The sequence below is a fragment of the Canis lupus genome, chromosome 27 (assembly GCF_048164855.1).
Source record: "Canis lupus baileyi chromosome 27, mCanLup2.hap1, whole genome shotgun sequence".
NCBI classification, from domain to species: Eukaryota; Metazoa; Chordata; class Mammalia; order Carnivora; family Canidae; genus Canis; species Canis lupus.
In genome coordinates this window covers 32,076,961-32,104,684 of record NC_132864.1, presented here as the reverse complement: position 1 = coordinate 32,104,684, position 27,724 = coordinate 32,076,961, and the positions used below count along the sequence as shown (strand labels likewise).

Here is a 27,724-nt window from a genome sequence, read left to right as displayed (position 1 = left end):
TACTATTTTTGTATTCTTTGAGTAAATACCTAGGAGGGTAATTGCTGAATCATAGAGTATTTCTATTTTTAATGTATTGAGTATCCTCTAGACTGTTTTCCAAAGGAGCTCACAAGTTTTACACCCATCATAAGTGCAAGAGGGTTCCTTTTGCTCCGCATCATTGCCCACACTTGCTGTTTCCTATGTTGTGTCTGTTAGCTGTTATGATTGGTGGGAAGTCATATCTCAGTTTAACTTTTTTTTAAGATTTCTTTATTTATTTATTCATTTATTTATTTATTTATTTAATTATTTATGATAGAGAGAGAGAGAGAGAGGCAGAGACACAGGAGGAGGGAGAAGCAGGCTCCATGCCGGGAGCCTGATGCGGGACTTGATCCCGGGACTCCAGGATCGCGCCCTACGCCAAAGGCAGGCGCTAAACCACTGAGCCACCCAGGGATCCCCTCAGTTTAACTTTGATTTGTATTTGGGGTGTTTCCTTTATCTCCTCCTCAGCTCCAGGGATGAAGGGCATGCTTGGTGATATGTTATGCAAATAGGAGCCCACAATGCCATATGATTCTGGATCCTCAGCCTAGCTAGGAGCTTCCATCCAGGGAGGAGTTCTGGGGTTGGTGAGAGCTATGGGTTTGTCCCCTGGGAGGAGACAGCTGCTGTCATCTCTCCCTCTGGCAGTGAGCACCAGGGCAGGGCCCAGGCATGTGGAACCATTTCAGTGGGTTTCAGGCCTGGCCAGCTCTGAGCAGGTGCACAGAGCCCCCTGCTGACAGCCTCAGAATCAGTCAAGATGGTGGGAACTGCGCAGAAGGAATGGAGCCCATTTTTGGTTTCAACAAATAAGCCAGAAAACAAACAAATAAGAAGTGTCACCTACTCTTGAGTCCCTCTGGAGAGCTTCCTTTCCGTCAATGACTTCTGGACCTTTTTCAGTTGCAAAATTACCATTTGGTTTGTTTTGATGATTTCTCTTTCATTTCTGCATTTCTATTTTTTCCATTTGTTTGAAGAGTGTAATTTTACACCACATGGATTTTATGATAGTTGCCTAAAACTACCTGTCCAATAATTACAGCATGTGAGTAACCTCAGTGTTGGTGTCAGTCGATTCGCCTTTCTCATTCAGGATTTTATTTTACTGGTTCTTGACATATCGTATTTTTTATTGGACCCTGGATATTATGGTTATTATATAATGAGATGCTTAGTCCTCAGTTATTTTTCTTCAAACAAATGATCCTCCTGCTGAGGTGCAGCAGCAGGTGAAGGGTGTTTGTGTCAGCTTCCAGGTGACTCAAGTGAAAATGCTTAGCATTCTGCTGCTTACTCTCTGCTGGAGAAGGTGGGGCAGTGATTGCCACTTCCCAGCTCCCATCAGGTGGGGGTGTGGGACAAGCTCTTTGGTGGGGCCTGCCAACACCATGGTGGGATGCACAGGACTGAATGGAGCTGCTTTCCTTCAGGGAGTGGATCCTCTGCTCCCCACTGCATTCCTTGTCCCCACTGACACCAGGGAGCGGAGGGTCAAATGCAGGTCCAGCTCCTTTGCTTCCTGCATCAAAGTTCAGTGATTTTATGCTCAGGGAGAGCACAGGCTCAGTTCCCCAGTGTTCAGACAGTTACCAGGAATGGGTATATGACAACAAACCAGCTTTGCCTTGTGCACTGCATTCATTCTCTCCACTGCTCAATGAGGTTCAGATGGGCTCCCCAGGACCTGCCAAAATCATGGGTGGGAAATACTGGAGTGCAAACTACCAACTAGGCCTGCCTTGTCCAGAATTGTTAATGTTCCCATGCAATGGAGGCTCAGCTATCTCCTGAGTAGCTGACACCATGGCGGGTGGGCTTTGGGGCACTGCTTGCTTCTGCCAGGAGGATAGGGACACCATGTCTCTGATGAGCAATAATGTGAACCCTGCATGAGGGCACAGTTTGGGGATTCATTAGTGTGTGCAAGTGTTGGGCAGGTTTATCCAAATATTTCCTCCATTCAGAACAAATTATCTCCATATCTTCTGACCAGAGGAGTTGCTGCTTTTGGAGTTTTCGTGTTTTTTGGTTTGATTTTCTGGATCTCAGGCTCTGGATTATTCTTGGTTGGAGGAACCTACAGCATCTTGTCTTACCTGTGGGGGACATCATACAAGAAAAAGAACCAGGGTATGCACTGTTGTGTTTCCCTCAATTTGTTTGAACTCTTCCTTCTTCCTTCTTCTACCTCCTGATGTCTTCCTATGCTTGTTTGTTGTCATGCGTTAGGACATTTCAGATGTAAGAGAGAGGACCTGGATGAATGGGAGCACTTCCTACTGTCCAGAACTGGGGATCCTCATGGTGCCTGCTCTGAATGCTTTCTTCCAGTGCTAGGATGGCGGGGATCCTGCTAAGCTGCTGTGATGGAGATGATTTATCTCGACTCTCAAGCTGTGTAATTAAAAGACAAAGAACGTGATTATTATTTTTACATTATTCTATACAGGGTAATAAAAAATAAATACATTCCATAACCAAGAACTCAATGTGAGACGTTTTACAGGACGGCAGGAAACGAGCATAGCACAAATGTCTGGCTTACTGTTCTTAAATGCAGAAGAGTGGAAAGAAGAAATTTTGATTCCTTCTTTCCCTTATTGTTTGTGTGTAGGACTTTTTTCTGCAATAATTTCATATTTAGAGAAATAAATGCAAATATAAGATAGATATCTCTATATTTCACCTAGCTTTTTCTAAAGTAACATTTGTGTTCCTATGATATGTTTATAAAAACAAGTACTTGCCAGTGATCTGACCATCTTGCGAAATTGCAGAATTTATCTAGATTTCAAAATTTATTTATTTACTTATTGATTGATTGATTTACTTACTTATTTTAACAGTTTTGCCTGAAATCAATCCAAGTAACAACATTGCATCTATTTATCAGGACATATTAAAATTCTCCAATGTAGGAGTTTTCAGTCTTTCTCTGCTCTTGATTTTGGGAATTTGGAAACAGTTGGTATGCTATTTTTTTAAATGTCCCAGGATATGGGTTTATCTCATGTTTTCTTATAATTATGCTAACATTATGGATTTGGGGGAAAATAACAAGAGATGAATTGATGTTCTTAATACATCATAGGGAAGATGTGTCATACTAACATGACATATCATTGAGCATATGGATGGGGATAGTCCAAATTTGCTGATTCCTTTTCTGTTCATAATCTATCTGATGCCAGTCTACTGGACTTTGGCCATTCTGATAGGGGTGCAATGGTAGCTCATTCACGTTTCCATTTGTTTTTCCCTAATGATATGTAATATGTAACAGAATATCATACGTTTAAATTCCATCTGCCTATCTTGTTCTGTGAAATATCTGGTAACGTCTTTTTTCTAATACATTTATATTTTATTGATGTTCAATTTGTCAACATACAGAATAACACCCAGTGCTCATCGAGTCAAGTACCCACCTCAGTGGTAACGTCTTTAACTTACTTTTTATTCAGGTTTTTTTTTCTTGTACTTTGTTTGAGAAGTTCATTGTATAGCTTTTTTCCTTCTTTCTTTCTTTTTTTCTTTCTTCCTTTTCTTTATTTATGTACCTCTATTTGTATCCTTTCTTTTATTCCTTCATATATATATATATATATATATATATATATATATATATACATATATATTTGTATTTTTCTATTTTTTTTTTAAATTACAGCTGAACTCTGACGAAGTTTGGCAATTTATCTGAAATATATTCTGTTTCTGGTCTATTGATTTTCTCTTAGGTTTTATTTTTGTCATTATTAAGGGGAAATGGGACACATCTTCTCTTAGAGACATTTGACATCACATTTTCCAGTCAGCCAGATGATACTAAATGTGTTACCATACCAGTCATGGCACCAGCTGCTCTCCATTGGCTCCCGTGTTCCTAAAACCCCAAGTGTCTGTGTTCTGCTGCTATAATCTTTGACTATGAAGTTAGCCAAATATACCAGTGTTTCTAATGACTTGGCGAAGAGGAAATAACTGCTCTGGAGTGACACCAGTGTTGGTAGTAAAAGTCCTTATGACGATCCCATCTGGAGGCCTAGAGAACAAACAGCCTGAATCCATACATGTGGCAAACTAGCTTCCAAACAACAAGCCGTTTTGTTCAGGTCCAGTGGATTGAGGACAGAACTAAGGAAGTTTGGTCTCAATTCCCCACATCTACTTGTCACCTCTACAGGGATTTCAGCATAACATGGCACTGAGTTGTTCTCTGCCAGTGCTCAGGGTGATTAACAACCTAGGGCCATCTAAATCCAGTGTTAAAGGTGACAGGTCCCCAGAGTATCCCATAATTCCACAACTCATTACAGTTCTGCATAGGTTTCCCTTATTACCTTGTGTGTTACTGTGTTCTTCGCTCTGCTGTTTCTATATGAGTCCCCCTGTATCTGTCATTTATTGCTCACAAGTATTGATTTAAATTTTGTTGTGGGAATCATCATAGGCATTAGGATAATGAAGAGGCTAGTTAAAATGTATTTCCTATGGGGTGCCTGGGCAGTTCAGTTGTTTAGTTTTCCCACTCTTGGTTGTGGCTCTGGTCATGATCTCGGGGACCTGAACCTAGTCCTGTTCTCAGCTATCTGTTCAGCTTGGAATCTGTTAAAATTTCTCTCTCCTTTCCCTCTGCCCTTCCTGACACATTCTCTCTCTCTTGTTTGAATTATCTTTAAAAATAATATATTATAGGGATCCCTGGGTGGCGCAGCGGTTTGGTGCCTGCCTTTGGCCCAGGGCACGATCCTGGAGACCCGGGATCGAATCCCATGTCGGGCTCCCAGTGCATGGAGCCTGCTTCTCCCTCGGCCTATGTCTCTGCCCCTCTCTCTCTCTCTCTGTGTGACTATAATAAATAAATAAAAATTAAAAAAAATAAAAAAATAAAAATAATATATTATATATTTAACATATATATTTAATGTTTACGTATTTGATGAAATATAATTACAAATATATTATATTTATATATATAGATAGATTACAAATTAGATGCAAATATGAATATCTTATTTCTCTAAGTAAAAATGAGTTACCAAGGATGAAAGAATAGCATATTCTAGTTTAGCCTCCTGAAGAAAAGCTTGAATCTGTAAGGCAACAGGAAGACTGGGGTGATGACCATCCTATGCAAATGATGGGAGCAAGGGAATACAAAAGACCTCCCTCTGCATCTGCATCCTTTCCCTCATCACTGAAAGGAGCTCCTTTTGATGAGGGAGGAGGTAAAGAGAAGAATCAGGACAGGTCAGCGAAGCTCCAGTACTCTGCTCCCTGAGGACTCACTGAGAGCATTCCTACCCTCCACTCCTCAAGGGTCTCTCACCTTAGACCCAGGTAGCAGGTAGCAATACTGGTGATTTTTTTTAAAGTGCAAATTTGCCCAGGTATGGGATTGTCTCCTGCCTGAATATCAGTTCTGAAAATGACTCCATGGGGATTGAGGGTGAAATGTGACTGGAGAAAGTGAGTCAGAACTGAGAACTCATGAGACTCCAAGGACTCCTGTGAAACACAACACACTTCACTGAGGACACTGCCTGCTCAGTTTGAAAGAATTTGTGTATTTTCTTAAATGTCTGTCCTCACAGGACCCATGCGACAGCGCCCCCTGTTGCGCTAACATGCTTAGCCCACCATCCCCTCTGACACCACCCAACACTCCTGGCATGGTGTTCAGACTGTGCAACTGGATCATTTTAAGGTCATTGCCCAGGACAGGAGAATGAAGAGGTGCCCCCTGTCGCCTTTGGCCCTGACACTTATTCTCAAATCACTAATGGCCTCCAGACATTAAATACATGATGTATTGCATGTGCTCATATTACCAGATATTTCAGAATTATCTGACATTTAGTTGTTTCTTCCACGTGCCTGAGGTCATTACCAGTCTATCATCATCTTGAAACAAGTAAGGGTCATAAGGTTCTCAGGGTACCAAGATGGTTCACACCTTGTAATAATTCTATATGAATTCGTCTCTTTAAAAAATTTTAAATATTTTTTAATTTATTTTATTTTATTTTTTTAAATAATAAATTAATTTTTTATTGGTGTTCAATTTGCCAACATACAGAATAACACCCAGTGCTCATCCTGTCAAGACCCCTCTCAGTGCCCATCACCCATTCACCACAGCCCCGCCCTCCTCCCCTTTCACCACCCCTACTTTGATTCCCAGAGTTAGGAGTCTTTATGTTCTGTCTCCCTTTCTGATATTTCCTACCCATTTCTTCTCCCTTCCCTTCTATTCCCTTTCACTATTATTTATATTCCCCAAATGAATGAGAACATATAATGTTTGTCCTTCTCCGATTGAGTTATTTCACTCAACATAATAAAATCCAGTTCCATCTGTGTTGAAGCAAATGGTGGGTATTTGTCATTTCTAATGGCTGAGGAATATTACATTGTATACATAAACCACATCATCTTTATCCATTCATCTTTTGATGGGCACCCAGGCTCCTTCCACAGTTTCATTATTGTTGACATTGCTCCTATAAACAGCGGGGTACAGGTGTCCTGGCGTTTCATTGCATCTGCATCTTTGGGATAAATCCCTAGCAGTGCAATTGCTGGGTCATAGGGCAGGTCTATTTTTAACTCTTTGAGCAACCTCCACACAGTTTTCCAGAGTGGCTGCACCAGTTCACATTCCCACCGACAGTGTAAGAGAGTTCCCTTTTCTCCGCATCCTCTCCAACATTTGTGGTTTCCTGCCTTGTTAATTTTCCCCATTCTCACTGGTGTGAGGTGGTATCTCATCATGGTTTTGATTTGTATTTCCCTGATGGCAAGTGATGCAGAGCATTTTCTCATGTGTGTGTTGGCCATGTCTATGTCTTCCTCTGTGAGATTTCTCTTCATGTCTATTGCCCATTTCATGATTGGATTATTTGTTTCTTTGGTGTTGAGTTTAATAAGTTCTTAATAGATCTTGGAAACTAGTCCTTTACCTGATACATCATTTGCAAATATCTTCTCCCATTCTGTAGGTTGTCTTTTAGTTTTGTTGACTGTATCCTTTGCTGTGCAACAGCTTCTTATCCTGATGAAGTGCCAATAGTTCATTTTTGCTTTTTCTTTTGCCTTCATGTATGTATCTTGCAAGAAGTTACTGTGGCCGAGTTGAAAAAGGGTGTTGCCTGTGTTCTCCTTTAGGATTTGGATGGAATCTTGTCTCACATTTAGATCTTTCATCCATTTTGAGTTTATCTTTGTGTATGGTGAAAGAGAGTGGTCTAGTTTCATTCTTCTGTGTGTGGATGTCCAATTTTCTCAGCACCATTTATTGAAGAGGCTTTCTTCCAGTGGATAGTCTTTCCTCCTTTATCGAATATTAGTTGACCATAAAATTGAGGGTCCACTTCTGAGTTCTCTATTCTGTTCCATTGGTCTATGTGTCTGTTTTTGTGCCAGTACCACAGTCTTGATGCCCACAGCTTTGTAGTACAACATGAAATCTGGCATTATGATGCCCCCAGCTATGGTTTTCTTTTTTTAAATTCCCCTGGCTCTTCGGGGTCTTTTCTGATTCCACACAAATCTTAAAATAATTTATTGTAACTCTCTGAAGAAGGTCCATGGTATTTTGATAGGGATTGCATTAAACGTGTAAATTGCCCTGGGTAACATTGACATTTTCACAATATTAATTCTGCCAATCCATGAACATGGAATATTTTTCCATCTCTTTGTGTCTTCCTCAATTTCTTTCAGAAGTGTTCTATAGTTTTTAGGGTATAGATCCTTTACATCTTTGGTTAGGTTTATTCCTAGGTATCTTATGCTTTTGTGTGCAATTGTAAATGGGATTGACTCCTTAATTTCTCTTCCTTCTGTTTCATTGTTAGTGTATAGAGATGCCACTGACTTCTGGGCATTGATTTTGTATCCTGCCATGCTGCCAAATTGCTGTATGAGTTCTAGCAATCTTGGGGTGGAGGCTTTTGGGTTTTCTATGTAGAGTATCATGTTGGTGAAGAGGGAGAGTTTGACATCTTTGTCAATTTGAATGCCTTTAATGTCTTTTTGTTGTTTGATTGCCGAGGCTAGGACTTCCAGTACTGGGTTGAATAGCGGTGGTGAGAGTGTACATCCCTGTCTTGTTCCTGATCTTAGTGGAAAGGCTCACTGGGAGCCTTTCCCCTAAGATTAGTCTTTTTTTGTATATATTTTTTAAGGGAGTTTGATTTGCCAGCATATACAATAATGACAATTGCTCATCCCGTTAAGTGCCTCCCTCAGTGCCAGTTACCCAGTCACCCCAACCCCCCGTCCACCTCCCTTTCCACTACCCCTTGTTTGTTTCCCAGAGTTAGAAGTCTCTCATGTTCTGTCTTTCATCTGAATGTTGTTGTGGTGGTGTTTTTTTGTTGTTGTTGTTGCTGTTGTTCTTGTTTCCTATATATTTTCCTGTCAGCGCATAGCTCTCAGTGCTAAGGCTTTTCAACCTATATTTCATGACCATATAATGTCACCAGGCAAAATGTGTCTCCCACTCCTACTGACTTTTCTGAGTTCAAAATTTCCCTTGAATGTTAGCCAGAAATTCTAATTTGTTTGTCTATCTCATATGCTTAGCATTTTTTAGGCTCATTCTGTAAATTACTCAGCATGATGATTCCTATCAAGAGAACATTACTCTAAATGGACCTCTCCTCACTTCTGAGGGGTTCTTTGACCTTCCCTGCACTCAAACTCTCATGGTCCTGCACTCTATGTACATTGGATCCTAGCCTAGATGTTTTGTTCAAATATCCATGGAATTCACTGGAATTGTGTGTCTAAGATCTGAGTCCAATGAACAGCTGTTGTCCAACAACTTACCTAACAGGGAACAAGAGGAGATGACCAGGAGACATTGAGGGATTAAACCAGGGGCAGCGCCCAATGACAGGATGGTACCAAGTGTGAAGATGTATTTGGATCGTGGTGTTTGTAGGTGCACTATACTAAGATATCCAGTCCATTGTCACTGTGTCCTTTTATTTATTTATTTATTTATTTATTTATTTATTTATTTATCTATTATAAATTTATTTTTTTTTTTTTTTGTTTTTTTTTTTTTTATTTTTTTTTATTTTTTTTTATAAATTTATTTTTATTGGTGTTCAATTTGCCAACATATAGAATAACACCCAGTGCTCATCCCATCAAGTGTCCCCCTCAGTGGTCATCACCCAGTCACCCCACCCCCCGCCTACCTCCCTTTCTACCACCCTAGTTCATTTCCCAGAGTTAGGAGTCTCTCATGTTCTGTCTCCATTTCTGATATATCACACTCAATTTTTCTCCTTTCCCCTTTATTCTCTTTCACTATTTTTTATATTCTCCAAAAGAGTGAGACCACATAATGTTTGTCCTTCCCCAATTGACTTATTTCACTCAGCATAATACCCTCCAGTTCCATCCCTGTCAAAGCAAATGGTAGGTATTTGTCATTTCTAATAGCTGTGTAATATTCCTTTGCATACATAGACCACATCTTCTTTATCCATTCATCTTTCAATGGGCACTGAGGCTCCTTCCACAGTTTCGCTATTGTGGACATTGCTTCTCGAAACATCGGGGTGCAGGTGTCCTGGGATTTCACTGCATCTGTATCGTTGGGGTAAATCCCCAGCAGTGAAACTGCTGGGTCTTGGGCAGATCTATTTTTAACTCTTTGAGGAACCTCCACACAGTTTTTCAGAGTGGCTGCACCAGTTCACATTTCCACCAACAGTGCAAGAGGGTTCCCTTTTCTCCGCATCCTCTCCAACATTTGTTGTTTCCTCTCTTGTTAATTTTCCCCATTCTCACTGGTGTGAGGTGATATCTCATTGTGGTTTTGATTTTTGTTTCCCTGATGTCCAGTGATGCGGAGCATTTTCTCATGTGCTTGTTGGCCATGTCTATGTCTTCCTCGGTGAGATTTCTGTTCATGTCTTTTGCCCATTTCATGATTGGATTGTTTCTTTCTTTGCTCCTGAGTTTAATAAATTCTTTATAGATCTTGACAAAATACAGCATCTATTCCTTTCACTTATTTAAATCTTTTAATTTTTGATAATCTTTGTAGTTTCAGTTTACAAGTTTTTTTCCCCTACTGGTTATATTCCCTCCTAAATGTTTTATTCTTTTTAATGCTATCCTAAATGGAATTGTTTATTAGTATCTTTTTTGGGCTTCTTCATTTTTGATATAGACAAAACTACCTGATTGTTATAGGTTATTACCACTTGAACTCTTGTAGGAGGTACTAGATAGATCCCATTGAGGGTTGATGATATAGTTTGTTCCCTATTTCAGAAGAGTATGAACAAGTAATGAAGCAGGAAAGAATATGAGAAGGAGTTCTGCATCCATGACCTTAAAACAAGCAATCTCATATGATTGACTGTATGCACAGGAGAAAATAGATGACTAAATAGAATGTGTGCTGCCTCCACCTCTTATGGGGAAAATAGAAAACCTCTTTTCCAGGTTGAGATACACCTGATTTGTGTTTTCCAGAAACTATGGAATCAATTGTGAAACATGTATTTTACAAGGACCAAAAATCTTCTGATTAATGCAGATGAAAGGGTGAAGAAGGAGATGCCCTCTGTGTACCTGATCCAGTGAATGTGACTGGATGGAGAGGAGAAATATGCTTCCAGCTCTTTGCTTCCTCAGGATGTGGCCCCTGTGAGGGGACACCGACCTCCCTACAAGCAGCCTTTCTCTGCTGGTTCCCCAGCTCCCACTCTCTCCTTCAGCTACTAACATCTCCACCATGTCCTCACTGGACCATGATTCCCATTTTCTGAGAACAATGACATCTGGGGAATACCCCTCAAGCTTTTCTACACACCTCAGACTGTTGGATTATTTGAAGGTAGAGATAAAAAGCATATTTCACTCCAATTAGGCATCTTTTTTTCTATTTATGCTGGAATCGTGCAGTGAGTAACCTATAAGTTTCTCGTTATAAATTATTTCCTGCATAGTTATACCTTATTTTTTGATTCATATGTTCCTCTGCTGAAACTTTTTCCATTACAAATCAAGAAGTTGCAGAAATTATTCAGTATTGAGTCTCTAGAGTGAGAGCCAGATATTCATAAGGTACATAATTTTCATATAATTGGTAGTATCTGAACTGTATATAAATATCTAAAATACATAGGTATAGATGGGATATGACATATGAATAACAAAAAGGTCAGATTGTGAAAATAAGGGTAATTCATGTTGAGGAGGATGGGGACCATCTAAGTGATTCTTTAGGGAAGGATGTTGTCAAAGTTCAGCAGTCCTCCCCTGAGATGTGTGGGTCTGCCCCACCTCTGAACTCTCCAAGTGAGGAAGGATCTGAATGAGGATTCTTGGGAAGATACATGGACCTTCAACAAAACTAAGGTTCCCTTGCGAAGATGCATCTTTGCTATATGAGGTAGTGGCCTATTCCCATACATCTACTCCACATGTTTGGTCGTCTCTACTTCTGGTCTTAGACAAAGGCAAGTATAAGAAGGAGAAATTGGAGAAAGAATTATTAAATTCTGTCATAGAGAAACGTGGTGCAGGCATAGGAGCACAAATTTTGAAGATGCTCAGAAGAGGAGCGAAGTTTAAGCAAAAAGTGCAGGGTGAGGGAGGACCATGTAAGGTAAAGGGAATGGACCTCCTCTGCCTGGATCATTGTAGGTTTCCAGGCACAGAGCACCTGCCCCTCCACAGCTGTCTGAGGAACCTGCAGGATGTCCTGGAGTGAATGGCTGGGAGCATGTGGATGCTGGATGGATATAGTGCACCTGGGAGAAGACTGATTTTTACACAACTCAGGCTACTGTCAGGTCAGAGAAGTCCCTGTGAAGTTAACAACTTCTCATCTGCCACTCACCTTAGTTTTCTGATTTGAGGGACCTCCTCCTCACTCCTCTCAGGACACCCCCAGTTCTTCTTCCCATCACAAGGATTCTGTCCATAGTTGCCCTCTCTGACATTTGGTCACCAGAACAGGGACCTTATTCATGCTGACTGTGTAGTTCTTGGTTCTCATGTGTGCAGAGTAGAAATAGGTGGGAGTTCTGGAATCCCACGTGGTGTGGAGGTGGCATGGTGGGCACCACGTCCTATAAGTGAATGCAGGATCTTTTCTCTGAGCTACACCTGGGTAGCAAGTGGTTTTCTTATGTGCATTTTAGGTCGCAATTGGGCACTAAATCATGAAGGAAATATGACAGCACAGCCTCCTAGGCACCACCATGAGATCTGGGGACAGTCTTGCTCCTTCTTCCCTTTTGCTCTTGTGAATGGAGTCACTCATGACATATGTGGTCTCCTTCCCGATGACTGTTCCCTACATCATTCTGGACTGGTGATGGCTCTAGTCACAGAAAGAAGGAAGAGATTATGTATATTTCCATATGGGTTGGAAAAAAGCCATCATTTGATTTCACCAGGGGGTTATAGAGTCACAGCACAGAAGACACTCTAATGGGTAGATTCACCACTCCATATCCCACTGGAGCAGGTTCAGGCCTTTCTGACATGTGAAGAAGGTTGGCATCAGTCATTCTTTCTTGTCAATCTCAATTGCCCAGAGCCCCCTGGTGTTCACACTATGGTGACCTGTATTTAAATCTCGATGGTGCTACACAGTCAGGCTTTTCAATGACAAATAAGATAAACCTCTTGAGAACTTTTATTTTTTATTTATTTTTGTGTTTTTTAATTTTTTTGTTTTATATATATGGGTTTGATTTGTCAACAGATAGAATAACACCTAGTGCTCATATCCACTATTTGCTTCAACATGGATGGAACTGGAGGGTATTATGCTCAGTGAAGTAAGTCAATCAGAGAAGAACAAACATTATATGGTCTCATTCATTTGGGGAATATAAAATATAGTGAAAAGGAATAAAGGGAAAAGGAGAGAAATGAGTGGGAAATATCAGTGAGGGTGACAGAACATGAGAGACAACTAACTCTGGGAAATGAACAAGCGGTGCTGGAAAGGGAGGTGGGCAGGGGGTTGGGGTGACTGGGTGACAGGCACTGAGTGGGACTCTTGAGAACTTTTAAACAAAAATATATGATACTCAAATATGGAAATAAGTAATGGTATGTGGACAAAAATAAATAATGAAAAAATTGGATTAATAATAAATAACAGATACACTTAATTAAGAATAATAAAATCGTCCAAAAATGCTTAAATAGACCAATTTCTTTGGAACAAATACACAATATTATTAGGAACTCTTCCTCAAAAAGGCTTAAGGTACCATGAGTTTCAAAAGAGAAACTCATGAAGAAACAACCATTCAAAATCTTTGGGATACAGCAAAAGCAATCCTAAGAGGGAAACACATCGGAATATAAGCATCTCTCAATAATTTGCAAAAACCAAACTATACAAGGTAATGTCACACATAAAGGAACTGGAGAAGAACAGCAAAAAAGCCTACACCAAGCAGAAGATTCAAGCAGAACTCAATGAAATAGATACCAGAAAACCTGTAGAACAGATCAACAAAACCAGGAGTTGGTTCTTTGAAAGAATTAATAAGAGAGATAAACCAATAGTCAGCCTTATTAAAAAGAAGAGAGAAATGACTCAAATAAATAAAATCATGAATGAAAGAGGAGGGATCACAACCAAAACCAAGGAAATACAAACAATTTTAAAAACATATTATGAGCAGCTATAAGCCAAAAAATTAGGAAGTCTAGAAGAAGTGGATGCATTTCTGGAGAACCACAAATTAACATAACTGTAAAGGAAATAACAAACAAAAAACCTGAACAGGCCAAGAACCAGGGAGGAAATTGAAGCAGTCATCAAAAATGTCCCAAGACACAAAAGTCCAGGGTCATATGGCTTCCCATAGGAATTCTATCATTTAAAGAAGAAATAATGCCTTTTCTACTAAAGCTGTTCCACAGAATAGAAAGGGATGGCATACTTCCAAACTTGTTTTATGAAGCCAGCATCGCCTCAGTTCCAACACCAGACAAATACCCCACCAAAAAGGAAACTATAGACCAATATCCTTGATGAACAGAAATGCAAAAATTCTCAACAAATACCTTAACAATAATTAAGATTATTCATCATGACCAAGTGGGATTTATCCTGGGTTTCAAAGTTGTTTCAACACTCATAAATCAATCAATGATTACATCATATCAACAAGAGAAAAAAGAAAAACCATATACTCCTCTCAATAAATGCAGAGAAAGCATTTGACAAAATACAGCATCCATTTCTGATCAAAACTCTTCAGAGTGTAGGGATAGAGGGAACATTCCTCAGCACATTAAAAGCCATCTATGAAAAGCCCACAGCAAATATTATTCTCAATGGGGAAGCACTGGGAGCCTTTCCCCTAAGATCAGGAACAAGACAGGGATGTCCACTCTCATCACTGCTATTCAACATAGTACTAAAAGTTCCAGCTTCAGCAATTAGGCAACAAAAAGAAATAAAAGGTATTCAAATTAGCAAAGAAGAAGTCAAACTCTCCCTCTTCATGATACTGGATTTAGAAACCCCAAACACTCCACCCCAAGATTGCTAGAACGCATACAGCAATTTGGTAGCATGGCAGAATACAAAATCAATGTCCAGAAATCAGTGGCATTTCTAAACACTAACAATGAGCCTGAAGAATGAGGAATTAAGGAGTCAATCCCATTTATAATTGCACCCAAAAACATAAGAAACCTAGGAATAAACCTAACCAAAGAGGTAACGGATCTACACCCAAAAACTACAGAACACTTCTGGAAGAAATGGAGGAAGACACAAAGAGATGGAAAAATATTCCATGCTCATGGATTGGAAGAATTAATATTGTGAAAATGTCAATGGCAATTTACACGTTCAAAGCAATTGCTAGCAAGGTACCATGGACTTTCTTCAGAGAGCTGGAACAAATAATCTTAAGATTTGTGTGGAATCAGAAAAGACCCCAAATAGCCTGGTGAATATTGAAAAAGAAAACCGGAGCTAAAGCATCACAGTGTCAGATTTCAAGTTGTACTACGAAGCTGTGGTCATCAAGGCAGAGTGGTACCGGCACAAAAAAAAAGACATATGGATCAATGGAACCTAATAGGGAACCCAGAAATGGGCCCTGAACTCTATGGTCAACTAATATTCGAGAAAGCAGCAAAGACTTGAAAAGGATACTGGAAAAAGGACAGTCTCTTCAATAAATGGTACTGGGAAAATTGGAAATCCACAAGCAGAAGAATGAAATTAGACCACACTCTTACACCACACACTAAGATAAACTCAAAATGGATGAAAGATCTTAATGTGACACAAGATTCCATCAAAATTCTAGAGGATGACACAGGCAACAACCGTTTTGAACTTGGCCACAGCAACTTCTTGCAAGATACATCCATGAAGGCAAGTGAAACTAAAGCAAAAATCAGCTTTTGAGACTTAATCAGGATAAAAAGCTTCTGCACAACAAAAGAAACAGTCAACAAAACTAAAAGACAAACTAATGAATGGGAGAAGAGATTTGCAAGGACATATCAGATAACGGTCTAGTATCCAAAACCTATAAAGAACTTTTAAACTCAACAGCAAAGAAATAAACAATCCAATCAGGAAACAGGCAAAAGACATGAACAGAAATCTCACAGAGGAAGACATAGACATGGCCAACACGCACATGAGAAAATGCTCCACATCACTTGCCATCATGGAAATACAAATCAAAACCACCATGAGATACCACCTCACACCAGTGAGAATGGGGAAAATTAACAAGGCAGGAAACCACAAATGTTGGAGAGGATGTGGAGAAAGGGGAACCCTCTTGCACTGTAGGTGGGAACGTGAACTGGTGGTGCAGCCACTCTGGAAAACTGTGTGGAGGTTCCGTAAGGAGTTAAAAATAGATCTGCCCCACTACCCAGCAGTTGCACTGTTGGGGATCTACTCCCCAGATACAGATGCAGTGAAACACTGGGACACCTGCACCCTGATGTTTCTAGCAGCAATGTCCACAATAGCCAAACTGTGGAAGGAGCCTCGGTGTCCATCGAAAGATGAATGGTTAAAGAAGCTGTGGTCTATGTATACAATGGAATATTCCTCTGCCATTTGAAATGACACATACCCACCCTTTGTTTTGACATGGATGGAACTGGAGGGTATTATGCTGAGTGAAATAAGTCAATCGGAGTAGGACAAAAACATTATATGGTCTCATTCATTTGGGGAATATAAAAATTAATGAAAGAATGAAGGGGAAAGGAGAGAAAATGAGTGAAAATATCAGTGAGGGTGACAAAACATGAGAGACTCCTAACTCTGGGAAACAAGCATGGGGTAGTGGAAAGCGAGGTGGGTGGGGGTTTGGGGTGACTGGGTGATGGGCACTGTTGGGGACACCTGATGGGATGAGCACTGGGTGTTATGCTATATGTTGGCACATTGAACTCCAGTAAAAAATAATAAAGGATTGTATATTGCAAGTCAACATGGAACCATTTAGGAAACATGACAACATAGCCTCCTAAGGGCCACCATGGAGACTGGGGATACTGAGCCTTGGTCACTCTTTCTCTTCATTTTCTTAAAGGTTTTATTTGTTTATTCATGTCAGACACACAGAGAGAGGCAGAGGTATAGGCAGAGGGAAAAGCAGGCTCCCTGTGGGGAGTCTGATTTGAGACTTAATCCCAGGATCAGTATCATGCCCTGAACTAAAGCCAGACACTCAACCACAGAGCCACCCAGGCATCCCTTTTCTCCATCATTCTTGAGAATAGAATCATTCCTGCAAATACATTGCTGCCACTCCCCGTGTCCCCCACCTACCTCTAGGTGGGTGATGGTTATGGTCACAAGGTGAAGGAAGATATGACCCGTGTTCCTCTTTGACTGAGGGAGGACATGCATCCATGCAGCTTCTCCATGTGACTGGAGGGGTCACAGTGCAGGAGAATCACACATGGGTGGGGGTCATTGCTCCCAGTCCCATTGGAGGAGGCTCAGGGTCCTGAGAGGCAGATGGGCATCAGTGTCCGCTCTCTTGTTAGGCAACAATGCTTCCCTGTGGCCAAAGTATCACAATCTGTATTTACATGAACAACTAGAAGTATAAGCAGGTAATCTATGTCTGATACCTTCTCCTATATCTATAGAAGGAAGACTGGGTGTCAGAACCAGTCATTCCTTACTCTCTTCCCTCCTGTCCTGCTTCATCCCCAAACCTATTACTGTCATGTCTTCAGACACATCAGTGGTCCCCACTGATACTAGGTCATCATTTTCACTCTCCACTTGGTGTTCCAAATGATCTGCTCACAAATTCATGAATTATCCTTTTGTTAAATACTTGCCAAAGTGTTCTATTTCAAATATGTAGGATATTTATTACAGGATTCCTGATTAATGCTTCCTAACTATAACTGACCACAGCAAAATCATGTTGATGAATAAATATCCTGTGACAGGTAAGGGTCCAAATTATCCCATATTGTCATTCTATAGAGATTAGGTACTGAACAAGGAGATGAGGGCTACAATGAAATGAAAAGTCTCAGAATGTCCTATGAGCAATAGGATAGAATTTCCTTAGTGACAACTTCATGTGGGACATCAATGCTGGAGTTGTTCTCTGATGTTTGCTTTTCTCACAATAAGGACATAGTAAGAGGCCAGGCAGCAAAAGTGGAGGGCTTTGCTTCCCTTCCACAGTGACCTGGACATGATGTGAGAAGTTCTCCCCCTAAGCGGAGGAGCCTTACAATATCTGGCAATATTGGCCAGTTTCATCTCCAGCATAAAGGCCCCAAAAGAATAAGCAACCTGAGTTCATCTAGCATGTTTGGACGCTATGAAACACTTGGAGTCCCAGAACCGTCTGCTTGCCTGAAACTCAGTAGAATATCAGGAGTTATTAGGAAAAGTTCCCCGGCTTCCAAGGCTAACAAAAGAACATTGATTGACACCAACTTTGCAAAATGTCTGTGAGCTCAACTTAAATTTGCCATCAGTCTTAAAATTTTCTTAAAATTAAAGCCATTGAATAAAAGAGAGAGAGAACAAGAACTCTGGGAAAAAACTAAAGGGGGGTACCTGGGTGGCTCAGTGGTTGAGCATCTGCCTTTGGCTCAGGTCGTGATGTCAGGGTCCTGGGATTGAGTCCCACATCAGGCTCCCTGTGAGGAGCCTACTTCTCCCTCTGCCTGTGTCTCTGCCTTTCTCTCTGCATCTCTTATGAATAAATAAATAAAATCTTTAAAAAACCTAAAGAAACAATTTAAAGTTCTAGCCAGATCAAAAATATTAGAAAAGACTAATAACCACCAATTTCACATCATAGTAAAGGAAACAATAGAAAAAGTGATCATAAAAGAACATTAGATCTTATTGACACATAAGACTTGTTTGTAAATGACCAAATAGATCAGTCGGTTATGAACTTCTGAGAGAAAGTGGATGATGCACATATATGCATAATAATAAATGGCATGTGGACAAATGACAAATGAAAAAATCTTACTGTTCATCTCTATTAACATTAGATAAAAAACACTTTCTTAGGAAGATAAAAATATTCCATTAGAAAGAAATGAATAAAGATATCAAATTCTTTTTTTAAAGATTTTATTTATTTATTCATGAGAGACAGAAAAGAGGCAGAGACCTAGGCACAGGGAGAAGCAGGCTCCATGCAAGGAGCCTAATGTGGGACCCGATCCCGGACCCTGGGATCACGACCTGAGCTGAAGGCAGATGCTAAACCGTTAGGCACCAAGGTGTCCCAAAGTGACCAAATTTTAAGGAGATATTATTGTGGAACTATTTCACAAAAAGGGGTAAGCTCAATAAATTTCACAGAAAAAAATCAAACAAGTCTTCATAGATCAGATGAATCCATTTGTTGAGTTCGTATTTTTTTTTCAAGACATTGAAAGTTCTGGAAAATTAAATTCTTGTAGAAAGCAGCTATATTCAGAATGATCATACCAGATAAATACAATACAGAAAAAGAAAATTGCAGTCTCATATTATGAAATGTTGCTGTAAACCTTCTGGATTAAATAGCAGCAAAGAAATTCCTATATCACATTAGTATATTGTACACCAGGACTGACTTATTCCAGGTATGCAAGTTCAGTTCCATATTGAAAGGCCTTTTAATCGAAGACTTCATATTAATAGATCAATGGATAACATAATGCTTGCTCAAAAGAACTTGAAAGAGCCTTTGAGAAAATAATAAACAATTCCTCATAAAAGACACATAAAATAGAAACAGTCAAATACATTTGCAACATGGTAACCCATTCTTTCCCACACACATCTATTTAGTGCCACAGCCAGGACCTTAGCTAATGGGGTGTAGAAAGAGAATATCTCCACAAGGAGCAGGCTGATGTGACCTTCAACTTCATTATTACTCAACCCAATTCTGCAGCTATTATATAATGCAATTAAACAAGAAAAATCAGTGGCTGCATCTTGTAATGGATGGGAATGGACAGGTAGTCATTCTAAAAGATGCAAAAACACAGTTCAGGAATACATACTTCAGTCCTGGTGCAGCCATAACAGAAGAAATCTCCCCAATGGGAGATAGCTGTGGAAACTTCTACGAATAGGTAAATGAAAACACAGGAATCCTGACACATCAGGAGTGAGATCAGCACCATGGGCCTGCGAATTCCAGTCACGAACTTCAGTGCAAAGACATTCTGTGTCCCAACCTTAATGGAGGGGGGGGGGCGGTGTCTGTTCTATGTCATTTTGGACACTTTCTCTACAAAGGGTTGCTGTGAGTGACTTGAGGATGGAAGGGAAGGAGGAGCCCTCAGTCCAGGACAGTGCCCTGGATGGACCTGGCCCCAACATGGCAGCAGCAGGACCAGGAGAAGCAGAAGCCACAGGCTGAACCTGAACAGATGCTGGGGCTCCCCTTCCCCATAGATGAGAAGGGAGTTCTGCTCCCAATTTTTTCAGGTCTGGGGCTCAGTGTGATCCCCAAGAATGTTGTCACAAGAAAGAGCTGTGAGGAGCAGCCGCATCCTCAGATCACAGCCCAGGGATGATCAGGAAGCCAGAGTACCCAGAAATGGAGAGAGAATGAATCAGGATTTCCAAACGATATAAGCAGTATAATAGGTAAGGATTTAACAGTTCATTCACAGGACCCATTGGTACCAGGACACACACAGTAGACCCCTGATGATTTGTGTCTCAGACAAGCCAGCATGCCTGTCTCAGTCCTGACCCGCATGAACTCATTCTCCAGGGCATTCCCCAGGAATGTCTGCTCAATTTGAGAAAATCATATCATGTGTTCATGTTAAGGACAGGCTTTGGGAGCTGAATTTAAGAGAATGGGACAGATTTTATAGATAAAGTTCCCTAGAGTGTGTCTCAGACTCCAGCTTACATCAAGCAAACAAAGAAACCAGCTAACAGCAAGGAGTAGGGGCTGCAGAGGAAACCCCTTTGAAGTGGGGACATCAGGTTTGTGTCTCACTTCCCCATGGGCCTTGAGCATTGTGTGAACACCAAGGCTTTCATCATAGGATTGGCAATAATAATCAGCCTCATCCTCAGCCTGGAGCCCAGTGATGGTCAGGGTGCCTGAGTTGCCAGACTTGGAGCCAGAGAATCGATCAGGAATCCCAGAACCTCTGCTATCATCATCATAGATGAGGAGACTGGGTGCCTTTCCTGGGAGCTGTTGGTACCAGTTCACCTTAGTAGCGATTCCCAATTCTTCTAAATTTATGTTGCTGGGGATTCCAGTGCAGGAGATGATGACCCTTTGCCCCAGGGTCCCAGACACTGAGGGAGGCTGAGTCAGCACAGACTGGGTCCAGGACCCTACAAGGCAGAGAGACACAGAAAGGGTGATGCTGGCATCTAAACACAAGAGGAAGAAACAGGATCCAAGGTTTCCTCAAAGGGCCCCTTCCCCTGTCCCCACATCCAGTCACCTGTGCAGTGAGCGAGGAGACTGAGGAGGAGAGGGGACCAGGCCATGGTGGAGGTCATCACTAATCCCGCTTTCTGTGGTCCCACAGCTGAGCAGAGCTTCCCCTCATCTCTCCCTTCCCCTCTTCATCCTCTGAGAGAGGGAGGGCCCATCCATGCAAATGAGACCCCAGCTCTCTGACCCCTCCCTGGCCCTGGGTCAGGTCTCTCTACTAGAGTATGTTGGGGATGCACAGGGGAGGGGCTATGTGGGGCGAGGACATAGGGAGATCCTTGCTATGAGCCTTGAGCAGAGGACACAGGAAGTACCAGGTGATAGATCCCAGCTCTGATCACTCTTGACCCCTCAGAAATGGGCCTCAGTGCCCCCTGGTGTTCAGACTCAGACATACACAATTGTGTGATAGGAGTTTTCAGAGCCCATCAGACACAGCTCCTACCTCCCCACTGCTCTATCCACTGACCCCTGACTTAGAGCCAGACAAGCTTATCCTCTTTTAGGCCTCCTATAAAGTCAAGACAGAATTTATTCCCTACTCAGACTCCTCATGAAGAGTATTCCCATGGTTCCGTGTATCGCTTCTGGGTAGACTGAGACATATTTGAAACTCAGTTTTAAATTTAGACAACTGACTAGTTTTAAAGTGTCTTAAATTAGGGTACCTGGAAGGTCAATAAAAGCAGAAATGAACTACTAGGACTTCAACAAGATAAAAAGCTTATGCACAGAAAAAAAAAAACAGTCAACCAAACTAAAAGAAACCTACAAAATGGGAGAAGATATTTGCAAATGACATACCACATAAAGAACTATTATCCAATATCTACAAAGAAGTTATCAAACTCAACACCCAAGAAACAAACAATCCAGTCATGAAATGGGCAGAAGATATGATGAGACATTTCTCCAAAGACCTACACATGGCCAAAAAACACATGAAAAAAGTGTTCCACATCATTTGTCATCAGGGAAATACAGATCAAAACCACACTTTATACCGCTGAGAATGGTTACAATCAATAAGACAAGAAACTAATGTTGGAGAGGATGTGGAGAAAGGGGAACCCACTTGCCCTGTTGGTGGGAATGTGAACTGGTGCAGCCACTCTGGATAACAATGTGGTGGTTCCTCAAGGAGTTAAACATAGAGCTACCCTATGATCCATCAATTAAACTACTAAGGATTTATCCCAGAGATACAGATGTAGTGAAATGACAGGACACCTGCACCCCAATGTTTATAGCGGCAATATCCACAAGACCCACACTGCGGAAGGAGCCACCATGTATTTGACAGATGAATGGATAAAGAAGATGTGGGAGAGATATCTATATATAGTGGAATTTTACTCAGCCATCAGAAAGGATGAATACTTACAATTTACTTCAATGTGGATTGAACTGTAAACTATTATTCAGAGTGAAATAAGTCAGACAGAGAAAGACAATCATATGGTTTCACTCATATGTGGAATATAAGAAATAACGAAAGGGACTACAAAGGAAAGGAGGAAACTGAATGTGGTAAAAGTAGAGAGGAAGACAAAGCATGAGAGACTCCAGAAATATCTCAGGAGAGCCTTCTGTGCCTGAGACCCTTGTGGCTGGATCCTGTGAAGAAAGGGAGGGGGACAAGGAGAGGTCACCCTGGGTACTCTGGGACCCATGCAGAGAAGATCTGTTACCAATTGTGGCTTGATTCATGCTTCCCAGTCCTGTGGATCCAGGAGCTGAGCCCCAGAGCCCCCAGCCCTCAGCTCCTTCCCTCCTCTTCTTCTCCCCAGGCCTGGAGGCCAGTCAGTGACAGCCAAGTTCAGCCCAGTGGTCCTGGGGCACTGAAGAAGGGGCTGCATGGTGTTGTGGGAAAGGAGGACATGGGGTACCTGGAGAAGGACCTTCAGGTCAGGAATGTAACCTCAGGGACAGGATCCTGGGAAGATGCATGATGTTTGTGTGAGTGATTGATTAGGGCCATTTTTCCTTCCTTCCTTCCTTCCTTCCTTCCTTCCTTCCTTCCTTCCTTCCTTCCTTCCCCTTCCTGCAAAAACTGAGCAATGTGTGTCCTCTTGCATATCTCCCTATTTTTAAAGATAACGTCATTCTCCACTCTCATGTCTAGATCTCTGAGCCCAAATGTGTAGTAGCTTGGCAATGATTAGTGCTTTCCTTAATTCCAAGCTTTAATTTCCCTTCCATTAAAAAACAACACGACAAGGGAGCCTTTGAACCAACTTGCAGTTTGGAAACGTTGGTTCTCTTCTCTCATAAGCCCATGAGCACTTGGACTAGCAGATAGAAGGACTATTCCTGTCATTATTCTATTTTCATTTCATCTCAAGATGTGCACACAGAACACGTCAAGAACTCTGAAATTCAGCAAGGAGAACATAAACAATCCCCTACCTTTTTTTAAAAACTAAGCACAGTACACCGAGGAAAATACACTGATTGCAAAGAAGTGCTTGAAAAGATTTTACATTAGAGAAGGAACCGTTCCTACATATGTATTAGGACAGAAAAAATAAACATGATGCCTGGCTGCTAATTTCCCATGAGGATAACGACATAGAACATAAATGCTTAAAACATTTGTCCACTGGAAATCCATGAAGATATGAAACTTTTTAAATGAAATAGGAACTAAATGTTGAAATAACAAAGGTTGAATTGGAACACACAGGAAGCTAGATTCTTTTGGACAATCCGCCAAATGCTAGCCAATGATCGGGGTGTCATGAATTCCCTCTTCATTATTGAAGGAGGTACACTTAGATGAGAATTTGGCAATATACAAAAAACATCCCGGTGAAATAATCACGACAGCATCTTCTCTCATTGGTGAACTGAACTGGGAGCTTTCAAAAGGAGCCCTATCTCCAGGCATATTTAATATTGCGACTGAATTAAAATGAAACAGTTCTCTGTCTCACATGCAAAGGCTCTGCTCTAATTTATTTTTTATTTTTTTTTAATTTTTTTTATTTATTTATGATAGGCACACAGTGAGAGAGAGAGAGGCAGAGACACAGGCAGAGGGAGAAGCAGGCTCCATGCACCGGGAGCCCGACGTGGGATTCGATCCCGGGTCTCCAGGATCGCGCCCCGGGCCAAAGGCAGGCGCCAAACCGCTGCGCCACCCAGGGATCCCGCTCTGCTCTAATTTAAAATGAAAAATAAAGCCTCATAAGAGGCAGGAAACTTAATTTGTGACAGAGTGGGGTGAAGTACAGTAAAAAAAAAGGAATTCTAATTTTATAGGACATATATTACTATCCATTAGAGAGGCCCTGGGTATTCTGAGGCTCAGAGGGATGGTGTGTTGGACTCTAAAGTGAGGAGGAAAAAACAAACACAAAGAAACAACCACCACAACACAAAGTGTGAGGTCCCTGAGCTGAGCTCCTAGGGCTTCTTACCTGTTGGTCCCAGAGGCAGCATTTTATGTTAACAGCAGAACCTCCGGGCAGTATAGTTTCTGAACCCTGGGCTCACTGCCAGTTTTCAGTGGGGGACACGCTGGTTATTGGAGACATCTCTGTTATGGAGGGAGGCTCATCATAAAGTTCATTTATTTAATTAGCTTTCTCATTTGTAGGCAAAAAGCAGTCCATGGGACTGGGATCACCTCCAAGTGACACTCTGTGTTGAAAATATGCATCTCTAGGGGCCCTGGCTGATTCTGTCAGTAGAGGGTGGGATTCTGGATCTTTGGCTTGTAGGTTTGAGCCCCACCTGGGTGTAGATATCACTGAAAAATTAAATCTTAAAAGAAAAAAATATACGTATATATGCAATGTTTCCTAACACCTAGTATGATGGTGTGTGCTGTCATGTGGATGGATTTCATCTTCTGTTCTACACATTTTACAAGGAAAAATATATGTGATGTTAATATTTATTAGTATTAATATACATTTTGCTTAACATTTTAAAGGCTCCATGGGTATTGTGTGGAACAAAGAAATAACTATGGGGGGGGCACCATTTCGTATCAGATCTCAGGGACTATGCTCTACTGCTGTCACCAGTAAAGAGATTAGCATCCTCAGTACATGTGTCCCAGCTTGGAACCTGTAGTCCCAGTACTGTGTCCCACCCCCTCATCTGCCTCTGTCACTGTGCTTAGCATCAGTGTCATACACCTGACTGTAAGCTACATAGAAGCTTCTAGATGACGAGGGTCAGGGACAAGTGCCCAGGGGTTTTTGTCTCACTGTCTCGTTATCTGAGACACTGTGGGTAAGAGTAGCTGCTCTCACTGCCATGATCTGTAGCACAGTAGTAGTCAGCCTCGTCCTCAGGCTGCAGCCCAGAGATGAGCAGGAGCCCTCCATTGGCTGAGGTATCCTTGGATCCAGAGAAGCTTTTGGAGACCCCAGAGCCCTGGTTTTTATATGAGTCCGAGTAGTAGTACAGGAGATCCCGGGGAGGGCTCCCTGGCTTCTGCTGGTACCAGTACATGTCATAGTCACCAACACTGAAGCCACTGCTCAGGATGCAGGTGAGTCTGGCTGTTGTTCCCAGGGATGCAGAGAGGGAGGGTGGCTGGGTCAGCACAGGCTGGGACAGGGAACCTGCAGACACACACGTCACAATGACGACAAGAGACAGGGTGCATGTTGTTGAGGAGCTGAGCCACAGGGATCTGACTCAGGCTGGAGTCCCCCTGCTCTTTCACTGGGGCCTGTCCCTACCTGTACAGTGACAGAGGAGCACAAGGAGGACAGGGGTCCAGGCCATAGTGACGCAGCCTCTTCTTAGGCCACAGAGCTTGGGTTGGGCTGTCCCTGGCCTGTCTTATCCCCTGTCCCAGGACCTCACAGAAGAGGGGCCACTCATGCAAATGTGACCACCCCTGCCTCTCCCTCCTGTGCACTTACAGGTCTGTGTCGCTTTGACAGGGAGGATTCCTGATGCACTAGCTTCCCCCTGGTGGGTCTGGAGGAAGCAGCTGCTGGGACCCACAAACAGACCCAGGTCCCAGGACTCCTCCAGATCCAGAGAGGACACAGCTGCCCATTACCCACTGAGATCAAAGGGCCCAGGACCTAGGCCTCCCATCAGTGGAGCCCAGAGCCCCTGTCCTGCAGAAACCCTGAGACTCCATCTCACTTCACCCCCTCCTGGTCTCAGGCCAAATCTCTCCTTTCCCACCTCAGGCAAGCCTCTCTTCCCCTGTTTCTCTGACCCCTGTTCTCCCACCATGCGAGAGTGAAGCTTCAGGGATGGATAGAGGTCCTGGGGTGTCGTCTCTGATCAGGATTCTTCTGTGTATTTGGATCTATCATGAGGGGCCTGTGAAGTGCTGAGCCAGGAAAGCCTGGGAACTGCTGTAGGTCTGAGGACAAAACTTAGGGAACAGAGAGCAAAGTGGATCTGTCTCCACAGAGGGAAGCCCAAGGGAGATAGGCTGGCTCTGAGTAATGAGTGTGAGCAGGAGCTTGTGGAATGGACACACATCTTCATAGAGGAAGACACAGAGGGTGGGAATGCTGGGCCCTTCTTGAGCAGGACTGACAGGACACAGCAAAGGCTGATGATTTTTCTGGAGGTTTGGACAGAACAGGTATCCAGCAGGGACAAGTGTAGAGCCATCCTGTGACCTCCTTTCCTTTTACTGTGAGAGTTTTCATCCCAGGTGTGCCTGTCGTCACTGCTGCTCATTACAGAATTAGCTCCAGGGGACATCCTAGGACAGAACTAGGGATGGGAGACCTGGAAGTTACATTAGGGCATGGCAGGAGGAATATGACAGCAGAGGAAACTGGGAAGGGTGAAGGGTTTGTGTCCCAAGGTGGGACAGTGAGAGGTGACCGACCCACTGGACCCCAGCTGTGGGAGGCACAGGGATGTTCCAGAATTTCAGGTGATTTTTTTCAACTTCCACAGTGTCAGGGTTGCCTGGAGTGTCAGGGTTGCCTGGAGTTGTCCAGAGGGGAGAACAGGTTGAAGGCTGGTGGTAGTCCTCTCATCGTGTGTCACAGTGTCTATAGTGTGACGTGGAGAGGCGTGGAGACACTAACGGACAACCAGGGCTGAGGGGTGCCTGCCCTCCTCCAGAGGATGGATATGTGTGTTACCTTAACCACCTACCTAAGAGCTTAGTCTGGATCATCCGTCCATTCATTCAGTCATTCATCTTTTTCTTTAAACATACATTTAAGGAACGTCCAATTATGTCAAATCTCTCTTCATCATGAGGCGAAATAAAACATGATTTTTATACATTTCAGAATTGCTCGTACTTGTCTGTTTCATATATTTGCATAGTTGCTGTTTGATTTTCTCAATGTCTGTGTGTGAGAGCCCAACATATCACGCATAGGTTCCTTTTTTTTTTTTTAGTTTTTTTTTATTTATTTATGATAGTCACAGAGAGAGAGAGAGAGAGAGAGAGGCAGAGACATAGTCAGAGGGAGAAGCAGGCTCCATGCACCGGGAGCCCGATGTGGGATTCGATCCCGGGTCTCCAGGATCGCGCCCTGGGCCAAAGGCAGGCGCCAAACCGCTGCGCCACCCAGGGATCCCCTACACACATAGGTTCCTAATCAATCACTTTGTCTATTTATCGTAAGGTTCTTTCATACACTGTAAAAAAAGTTTGCAGTTTTATATATATCAAAGTTGAAGATAAGAAGTACCTATCATTCAGCATAATACCCTCCAGTTCCATCCACGTTGAAGCAAATGGTGGGTATTTGTCATTTCTAATAGCTGAGTAA

At 42.1% G+C, this 27,724-nt stretch overlaps 1 long non-coding RNA gene and 1 gene segment (V, D, J or C); both read right to left on the bottom strand.

Moving 5' to 3' along the window:
• Positions 1–50: 50 nt before the first annotated feature.
• LOC140619055 (uncharacterized) lies at positions 51–17,061 on the bottom strand. The gene is made up of 3 exons (XR_012018982.1): positions 16,865–17,061; positions 11,915–12,400; positions 51–2,430 (listed from the first exon to the last, which is right to left on the bottom strand). It is a non-coding gene; the product is annotated as an uncharacterized lncRNA (long non-coding RNA).
• An 8,162-nt stretch (positions 17,062–25,223) lies between these two features.
• On the bottom strand, positions 25,224–25,784 carry LOC140619835 (probable non-functional immunoglobulin lambda variable 5-48). The segment is given in 2 exon segments: positions 25,224–25,576; positions 25,697–25,784. Coding segments are annotated over 2 exon segments (399 nt in total).
• Between the last annotated feature and the right edge of the window lie 1,940 nt (positions 25,785–27,724).